At 30.7% G+C, this 10,392-nt stretch overlaps 1 protein-coding gene across 2 annotated transcripts in view; it reads left to right on the top strand.

The window, feature by feature from the left end:
• The first annotated feature begins 6,316 nt into the window (after positions 1-6,316).
• itga6a (integrin, alpha 6a) overlaps positions 6,317-10,392 on the top strand; it is an 81,038-nt gene continuing 76,962 nt past the window's right edge. For both annotated transcript variants that reach the window (XM_061880032.1, XM_061880030.1), the window contains exon 1: positions 6,317-6,603. In XM_061880032.1, the coding sequence (XP_061736016.1) occupies positions 6,332-6,603 (272 nt within the window). In that variant the 5' untranslated portion in view covers positions 6,317-6,331. The remainder of the gene's footprint in view (positions 6,604-10,392) is intronic.

Raw genomic sequence — 10,392 nt, 5'->3', positions numbered from 1 at the left:
CCGCTCTGTTCCATAGTAAAGCTTCACCTACGGGGATGTAAACAAGGAAACACCGGCTGTGTTTGTGTTGCTAAAGGCAGCTGCAATACACCGCTTCCCACCTACATCTTTCTTCTTTGACGTCTCCATTATTAATTGAACACAATGCAAAAAATTCAGCAACACAGATGTCCAGAATACTGTGTAATTATGCGATTAAAGCAGGCTACTTTTAGCTGGGATCGGGCTGGAAAAAAATGTCGGCTACAACCCGAGACTTCCCGCGCACGCCTCATCATACTGACGTTTTCAACAAGATTTTTAAATTGTAATTTAGTAAAGTAAAGCGGCCGTATTGGCATGTGTTGCAGTGTTAATATTTCATCATTGATATATAAACTATCAGACTGCGTGGTCGCTAGTAGTGGCTTTCAGTAGGCCTTTAAACACTTGCAAGAACCACATGGTCAGTCTTGCCAATGTGATCCAGAATCCCAGTAATATACTGAAGTCACACTCCTTGATCAGACACCACAATATTTATATTTATGTCTTAGTTTTCCTTCTTAGTTTTTTCTTTTTATCAAGCGTTCAAACCAGTGGCATATTAAGCCTTACTAGGGGGGCTAAAAGCTCCATAAAATATAATCCACCCCCCTCCTTATTTATGGGTGTTATATTATGATTTTTTATTTTTTTTTAACAAAATAGTGCCAACTAATGATTATTGACTTAAATATGATCATAAATACTGTGGTTTTCCTTCAGTTTCCATTTTAAGGTAGAGATTAGCTGGGATAGATAGTAATATTCATTATAATGCATTCTTTTACAAAATAATAATTGTGCATTTGCTGTGTCTTTATAAACTACTGACTGTTTTGAACCTGTTGCGCCCTATAAAGAGTTGATACTGTAAGTACTGTACCTATTAGGCAGCAGCTGTTTGATTGTAACGTGCATCTTTGTTGTAGTTTTCATGTACAAAAGGGTCATATTATGATTGGCTTTTACATTTAAAACAGCAGGTGTTGAAACCGCCATGTAAAAATGCTAATGCTAATCAGTAGCATGTCAACAGCAAAGTCAGTGTGTAGCCAATGTATATTAGCATCAAGTTTTAATCAAGGTTCCTTGAATGCACCACAACTATGTTCTATGACAGTGGTTCTCAAACTATGGTACGTGTAGCGCGAGTGTTAACTAGTTGTACGCCAAATCTTCACTTGGTTAAAGTACAGTGTTTTTGTTTCCCATATTCAAACACAGTTTTACTGTTCGGACTGTATGTAATGTTGCGGTGACCACAAATATTATTCATTAAAATAATATTACTTGTTGAATAAAGCCTTTGCCTTGTTTTAAATGAGTACTTAGGCGAACTAGGTTACTGTAAAGTTAAAGTTAAGTTTATGTTAAGTTAAGTTAAAGTTCCAGCTACGTTACTGTATTCTAGTGTTGGTCGTTATGGTCGTACTTGGAGAGATTTAAATGAATACTTAGGCGAACTACAATATTGTAAAGTTAAAGTTAACTTAAGGTTAGTTAAAATTAACTTAAGTTAAAGTTAAGTTAAAGTTACAGCTACATTACTGTATTCTAGTGCTGGTCCTTATGGTCGTACTTGGAGAGCTTTAAAGAATACTTAGGCGAACAATGTAACTATAAAGTTAAAGTTAAGATAAAGATAAAGTTAAGTTAAGTTAAAGTTAAGTCAAGTTAAAGTTACAGCTACGTTACTGCATTTTAATGTTAGTCGTTATGGTCGTACTTGGAGAGCTTTAAATGAATACTTAGGCTAACTACAATATTGTAAAGTTAAAGTTAACTTAAGTTAAAGTTAACTTAGGGGAAATTAAAAGTTAACTTAAGTTAAAGTTAAGTTAAAATTACAGCTATGTTACTGTATTCTAGTGCTGGTCTTTATGGTCGTACTTAGAGAGCTTTAAATGAATACTTGGGCGAACTACGTTACTGTAAATTTAAAGTTAACTTAAGGTAATTTAAAGTTAAAGTTACAGCTACATTACTGTATTTTAATGTTGGTCGCTATGGTCGTACTTGGAGAGATTTAAAGAATACTTAGGCGAACTACAATATTGTAAAGTTAAAGTTAACTTAAGGTTAGTTCAAATTAACTTAAGTTAAAGTTAAGTTAAAGTTACAGCTATGTTACTGTATTCTAGTGCTGGTCATTCTGGTCGTACTTGGAGAGCTTTAAAGAATACTTAGGTGAACTATGTAACTATAAAGTTAAAGTTAAGTTAAAGATAAATTTAAGTCAAGTTAAAGTTAAGTTAAGTTAAGTTAAAGTTACAGCTACGTTACTGCATTTTAATGTTAGTCGTTATGGTCGTACTTGGAGAGCTTTAAATGAATACTTAGGCTAACTACAATATTGTAAAGTTAAAGTTAACTTAAGTTCAAGTTAACTTAGGGGAAATTAAAAGTTAACTTAAGTTAAAGTTAAGTTAAAATTACAGCTATGTTACTGTATTCTAGTGCTGGTCTTTATGGTCGTACTTAGAGAGCTTTAAATGAATACTTGGGCGAACTACGTTACTGTAAATTTAAAGTTAACTTAAGGTAATTTAAAGTTAAAGTTACAGCTACATTACTGTATTTTAATGTTGGTCGTTATGGTCGTACTTGGAGAGATTTAAAGAATACTTAGGCGAACTACGTTACTGTAAAGTTAAAGTTAAGTTAAGTTCAAGTTAAAGTTAAGTTAAGTTAAAGTTACAGCTACATTACTGCATTTTAATGTTAATTGTTATGGTCGTACTTGGAGAGCTTTAAATGAATACTTAGGCGAACTACAATATTGTAAAGTTAAAGTTAACTTAAGGTTAGTTAAAATTAACTTAAGTTAAAGTTAAGTTAAAGTTACAGCTCCGTTACTGTATTCTAGTGCTGGTCATTATGGTCGTACTTGGAGAGCTTTAAAGAATACTTAGGCGAACTATGTAACTATAAAGTTAAAGTGAGGTTAAAGATAAAGTTAAGTTAAGTTAAAGTTAAGTTAAGTTAAAGTTAAGTTAAGTTAAAGTTACAGCTACATCACTGTATTGTAATGTTGGTCATTATGGTCGTACTTGGAGAGCTTTAAAGAATACTTAGGCGGACTATGTAACTATAAAGTTAAAGTTAAGTTAAAGATAAATTTAAGTTAAGTGAAGTTAAAGTTAAGTTAAGTTAAAGTTACAGCTACATTACTGTATTGTAATGTTGGTCGTTATGGTCGTACTTGGAGAGCTTTAAATGAATACTTAGGCGAACTACGTTACTGTAAAGTTAAAGTTAAGTTAATTTCAAATTAAAGTTAATTAAGTTAAAGTTACAGCTACAATACTGCATTTTAATGTTGGTCGATATGGTCGTACTTGGAGAGCTTTAAATGAATACTTAGGCTAACTACAATATTGTAAAGTTAAAGTTAACTTAAGTTAAAGTTAAGTTAAAATTACAGCTATGTTATTGTATTGTAATACTGGTCATTATGGTCGTACTTGGAGAGCTTTAAAGAATACTTAGGCGAACTACGTTACTGTAAAGTCAAAGTTAAAGTTAAGTTAAATTAAAGTTAAGTTCAGTTAAAGTTACAGCTACGTTACTGCATTTTAATGTTAGTTGTTATGGTCGTACTTGGAGAGCTTTAAATGAAAACTTAGGCTAACTACAATATTGTAAAGTTAAAGTTAACTTAAGGTTAGTTAAAATTAACTTAAGTTAAAGTTAAGTTAAAGTTACAGCTCCGTTACTGTATTGTAATGCTGGTCATTATGGTCGTACTTGGAGAGCTTTAAAAAATACTTAGGCGAACTATGTAACTATAAAGTTAAAGTGAGGTTAAAGATAAAGTTAAGTTAAGATAAAGTTAAGATAAAGTTAAGTTAAGTTAAAGTTAAGTTAAAGTTAAGTTAAGTTAAAGTTACAGCTACATCACTGTATTGTAATGTTGGTCATTATGGTCGTACTTGGAGAGCTTTAAAGAATACTTAGGCGGACTATGTAACTATAAAGTTAAAGTTAAGTTAAAGATGAATTTAAGTTAAGTGAAGTTAAAGTTAAGTTAAGTTAAAGTTACAGCTACATTACTGTATTGTAATGTTGGTCGTTATGGTCGTACTTGGAGAGCTTTAAATGAATACTTAGGCGAACTACGTTACTGTAAAGTTAAAGTTAAGTTAATTTCAAATTAAAGTTAATTAAGTTAAAGTTACAGCTACAATACTGCATTTTAATGTTGGTCGATATGGTCGTACTTGGAGAGCTTTAAATGAATACTTAGGCTAACTACAATATTGTAAAGTTAAAGTTAACTTAAGTTAAAGTTAAGTTAAAATTACAGCTATGTTATTGTATTGTAATACTGGTCATTATGGTCGTACTTGGAGAGCTTTAAAAAATACTTAGGCGAACTACGTTACTGTAAAGTCAAAGTTAAAGTTAAGTTAAGTTAAAGTTAAGTTAAGTTAAAGTTACAGCTATGTTACTGCATTTTAATGTTAGTTGTTATGGTCGTACTTGGAGAGCTTTAAATGAAAACTTAGGCTAACTACAATATTGTAAAGTTAAAGTTAACTTAAGGTTAGTTAAAATTAACTTAAGTTAAAGTTAAGTTAAAGTTACAGCTCCGTTACTGTATTGTAATGCTGGTCATTATGGTCGTACTTGGAGAGCTTTAAAAAATACTTAGGCGAACTATGTAACTATAAAGTTAAAGTGAGGTTAAAGATAAAGTTAAGTTAAGATAAAGTTAAGTTAAGTTAAGTTAAGTTAAAGTTACAGCTACATCACTGTATTGTAATGTTGGTCATTATGGTCGTACTTGGAGAGCTTTAAAGAATACTTAGGCGGACTATGTAACTATAAAGTTAAAGTTAAGTTAAAGATGAATTTAAGTTAAGTGAAGTTAAAGTTAAGTTAAGTTAAAGTTACAGCTACATTACTGTATTGTAATGTTGGTCGTTATGGTCGTACTTGGAGAGCTTTAAATGAATACTTAGGCGAACTACGTTACTGTAAAGTTAAAGTTAAGTTAATTTCAAATTAAAGTTAAGTTAAGTTAAAGTTACAGCTACAATACTGCATTTTAATGTTGGTCGATATGGTCGTACTTGGAGAGCTTTAAATGAATACTTAGGCTAACTACAATATTGTAAAGTTAAAGTTAACTTAAGTTAAAGTTAAGTTAAAATTACAGCTATGTTATTGTATTGTAATGCTGGTCATTATGGTCGTACTTGGAGAGCTTTAAAGAATACTTAGGCGAACTACGTTACTGTAAAGTCAAAGTTAAAGTTAAGTTAAGTTAAAGTTAAGTTCAGTTAAAGTTACAGCTACGTTACTGCATTTTAATGTTAGTTGTTATGGTCGTACTTGGAGAGCTTTAAATGAAAACTTAGGCTAACTACAATATTGTAAAGTTAAAGTTAACTTAAGGTTAGTTAAAATTAACTTAAGTTAAAGTTAAGTTAAAGTTACAGCTCCGTTACTGTATTGTAATGCTGGTCATTATGGTCGTACTTGGAGAGCTTTAAAAAATACTTAGGCGAACTATGTAACTATAAAGTTAAAGTGAGGTTAAAGATAAAGTTAAGTTAAGTTAAAGTTACATAACTGTATTGTAATGTTGGTCATTATGGTTGTACTTGGAGAGCTTTAAAGAACACTTAGGCGAACTATGTAACTATAAAGTTAAAGTTAAGTCAAAGATAAAGTTAAGTTAAGTTAATGTTAAACTTAAGTCAAATTAAACTTACAGCTGTATTGTACTGTTGTTCATTGTGGTCGTACTTGGAGAGCTTTAAAGAATACTTAGGCGGACTATGTAACTATAAAGTTAAAGTTAAGTCAAAGATAAAGTTAAGTTAAGTTAAAGTTAAGTCAAGTTAAATTAAAGTTACATTACTGTATTGTAATGTTGTTCATTCTGGTGGTGCTTGGAGAGTCTCCTCTGAGGTGATACTTGGTGAAGAAATGCAAAAGTGAAACTTCTACATCTTTGTCCTGTGCGGCTCCAGACAGTATATTTGTATTATTTGTTCACCTTTCCAGGGACAAGCGGTAAGAAATGGAGGGACTGGACAACGGTAAAGTCTCCCATGCCACCAGGTGGAAGGAACCATTGTGCACTTTTGCAAGGGGGGTGCAGGTGCTGTCGCACATTCCTAATTAGATGGAAACAATCCCACTGTTGACCTTGAGGGCCAAATAGGTTCCATCTCCACCTTAGTGACGTCATCTTTTCAATAAAAGAACGACTAAATATATCCAAGTTTGTGTAAAAATCCCCGGCTGTGATGCCGTGGTCCCCCCCCGGTGGTGGTGGGCCTAAAGCAAAGTGAGTATGCTGTGTGGCCAGAGGTGTCGCTGTGGAGCAGGAGCCAGAGTGCGCACACCCAAGTGGCCCCACAACTCCGAGCTGCTCCCCGGGAAGATGCTACCGCAGGGAGGACGAGCTGCTGCACTTTTTCTGGGACTTTTGCAACTTTTCAACGCACCTTTTTCCCTAGCCTTCAACCTGGACACCAGTCACGTGATCAGGAAGGACGGGCAGCCCGGGAGCCTCTTTGGTTTCTCTCTGGCTCTGCACCGGCAGATCAACCCGGACCGACGATTGTGAGTCTCCTCTCCTCCTCCTCCTCATCATCACTTGCACTTCTGTGGCAGTGGACAAATACACATGTGTGCGTTAGAAGGGATGTTCACTCGTCCCTTTATTTAGCTGCTAACTTTTTCAGTCTTCATCATATACACCAGGGGTGTCTAAAGTGTGGCCCGCAGCTAATCCTTGACCACACATTCTGCTAAAATTGCAAAATTAATAGTATTGCCAAAAATTTAAAAAAACATTTAAAAAAAAAAAGGTGGAATGAGGTGAAATGTAATGAGAAAAAGTGGCAATGTTGACACAAAACTGCAGTTTTTTCCCCTTTTGTCTTTTTTTTTCTTTTTTTTTTCCATTGCTAAAAAAAAAAGGACAAAAAAATATATGTTATAATGAATTATTACTTGAGAATTATCACTTTAAAATGTTTTATGTGGAAAAAAATATTGCATATGTTGTGTGGTTGCCATATAAAAACATCAAAGTTTTGACAAAAGAGCATAAAACAAACAAAATAATAGTTCAAACTTAAAATTGACAGATATATCGGAAGTTGATATTGAAATTTAAGTGTTAAAAGTAAAAAAACAAAAACAAAATGCAAAAAATATTGCATTTGTTGTGTGGTTGCCATATCGAGACATCAACGTTTTGACAAAAAAGCATAAAACAAACAAAATAAAAATTCAAACTTGAAATCGACAGATATATCGGAAGTTGATCTTGACATTTAAGTGTTAAAAGTTAAAAAAAAACTAATAAAAATGCAAAAAATATTGCATATGTTGTGTGGTTGCCATATAAAAACATCAAAGTTTTGACAAAAGAGCATAAAACAAACAAAATAATAGTTCAAACTTAAAATTGACAGATATATCGGAAGTTGATCTTGAAATTTAAGTGTTAAAAGTAAAAAAACAAAAACAAAATGCAAAAAATATTGCATTTGTTGTGTGGTTGCCATATCGAAACATCAACGTTTTGACAAAAGAGCATAAAACAAACAAAATAATAGTTCAAAGTTAAAATCGACAGATATATCGGAAGTTGATCTTGACATTTAAGTGTTAAAAGTTAAAAAAAAACTAATAAAAATGCAAAAAATATTGCATATGTTGTGTGGTTGCTATATAAAAACATCAAAGTTTTGACAAAAGAGCATAAAACAAACAAAATAATAGTTCAAACTTAAAATTGACAGATGTATCGGAAGTTGATCTTGAAATTTAAGTGTTAAAAGTAAAAAAACAAAAACAAAATGCAAAAAATATTGCATTTGTTGTGTGGTTGCCATATCGAAACATCAACGTTTTGACAAAAAAGCATAAAACAAACAAAATAATAGTTCAAAGTTAAAATCGACAGATATATCGGAAGTTGATTTTGACATTTAAGTGTTAAAAGTTAAAAAAAAACTAATAAAAATGCAAAAAATATTGCATATGTTGTGTGGTTGCCATATAAAAACATCAAAGTTTTGACAAAAGAGCATAAAACAAACAAAATAATAGTTCAAACTTAAAATTGACAGATATATCGGAAGTTGATCTTGAAATTTAAGTGTTAAAAGTAAAAAAACAAAAACAAAATGCAAAAAATATTGCATTTGTTGTGTGGTTGCCATATCGAAACATCAACGTTTTGACAAAAAAGCATAAAACAAACAAAATAATAGTTCAAACTTGAAATCGACAGATATATCGGAAGTTGATCTTGACATTTAAGTGTTAAAAGTAAAAAAAAAAACTAATAAAAATGCAAAAAATATTGCATATGTTGTGTGGTTGCCATATAAAAACATCAAAGTTTTGACAAAAGAGCATAAAACAAACAAAATAATAGTTCAAACTTAAAATTGACAGATATATCGGAAGTTGATCTTGAAATTTAAGTGTTAAAAGTAAAAAAACAAAAACAAAATGCAAAAAATATTGCATTTGTTGTGTGGTTGCCATATCGAAACATCAACGTTTTGACAAAAAAGCATAAAACAAACAAAATAAAAATTCAAACTTGAAATCGACAGATATATCGGAAGTTGATCTTGACATTTAAGTGTTAAAAGTAAAAAAAACAACTAATAAAAATGCAAAAAATATTGCATATGTTGTGTGGTTGCCATATAAAAACATCAAAGTTTTGACAAAAGAGCATAAAACAAACAAAATAATAGGTCAAACTTAAAATCGACAGATGTATCGGAAGTTGATCTTGAAATTTAAGTGTTAAAAGTAAAAAAACAAAAACAAAATGCAAAAAATATTGCATTTGTTGTGTGGTTGCCATATCGAAACATCAACGTTTTGACAAAAAAGCATAAAACAAACAAAATAATAGTTCAAACTTGAAATCGACAGATATATCGGAAGTTGATCTTGACATTTAAGTGTTAAAAGTTTAAAAAAACCTAATAAAAATGCAAAAAATATTGCATATGTTGTGTGGTTGCCATATAAAAACATCAAAGTTTTGACAAAAGAGCATAAAACAAACAAAATAATAGTTCAAACTTAAAATTGACAGATATATCGGAAGTTGATCTTGAAATTTAAGTGTTAAAAGTAAAAAAACAAAAACAAAATGCAAAAAATATTGCATTTGTTGTGTGGTTGCCATATCGAAACATCAACGTTTTGACAAAAAAGCATAAAACAAACAAAATAATAGTTCAAACTTGAAATCGACAGATGTATCGGAAGTTGATCTTGACATTTAAGTGTTAAAAGTTAAAAAAAAACTAATAAAAATGCAAAAAATATTGCATATGTTGTGTGGTTGCCATATAAAAACATCAAAGTTTTGACAAAAGAGCATAAAACAAACAAAATAATAGTTCAAACTTAAAATTGACAGATATATCGGAAGTTGATCTTGAAATTTAAGTGTTAAAAGTAAAAAAACAAAAACAAAATGCAAAAAATATTGCATTTGTTGTGTGGTTGCCATATCGAAACATCAACGTTTTGACAAAAAAGCATAAAACAAACAAAATAATAGTTCAAACTTGAAATCGACAGATATATCGGAAGTTGATCTTGACATTTAAGTGTTAAAAGTTAAAAAAAAACTAATAAAAATGCAAAAAATATTGCATATGTTGTGTGGTTGCCATATAGAAACATCAAAGTTTTGACAAAAGAGCATAAAACAAACAAAATAATAGTTCAAACTTAAAATTGACAGATATATCGGAAGTTGATCTTGAAATTTAAGTGTTAAAAGTAAAAAAACAAAAACAAAATGCAAAAAATATTGCATTTGTTGTGTGGTTGCCATATCGAAACATCATCGTTTTGACAAAAAAGCATAAAACAAACAAAATAATAGTTCAAACTTGAAATCGACAGATATATCGGAAGTTGATCTTGACATTTAAGTGTTAAAAGTTAAAAAAAAACTAATAAAAATGCAAAAAATATTGCATATGTTGTGTGGTTGCCATATAAAAACATCAAAGTTTTGACAAAAGAGCATAAAACAAACAAAATAATAGTTCAAACTTAAAATTGACAGATATATCGGAAATTGATCTTGAAATTTAAGTGTTAAAAGTAAAAAAACAAAAACAAAATGCAAAAAATATTGCATTTGTTGTGTGGTTGCCATATCGAGACATCAACGTTTTGACAAAAAAGCATAAAACAAACAAAATAAAAATTCAAACTTGAAATCGACAGATGTATCGGAAGTTGATCTTGACATTTAAGTGTTAAAAGTTAAAAAAAAACTAATAAAAATGCAAAAAATATTGCATATGTTGTGTGGTTGCCATATAAAAACATCAAAGTTTTGACAAAAGA

The sequence above is a fragment of the Nerophis ophidion genome, linkage group LG19, assembly GCF_033978795.1.
Source record: "Nerophis ophidion isolate RoL-2023_Sa linkage group LG19, RoL_Noph_v1.0, whole genome shotgun sequence".
NCBI classification, from domain to species: domain Eukaryota; kingdom Metazoa; phylum Chordata; class Actinopteri; order Syngnathiformes; family Syngnathidae; genus Nerophis; species Nerophis ophidion.
This window is presented reverse-complemented; position numbering and strand designations above follow the sequence as displayed.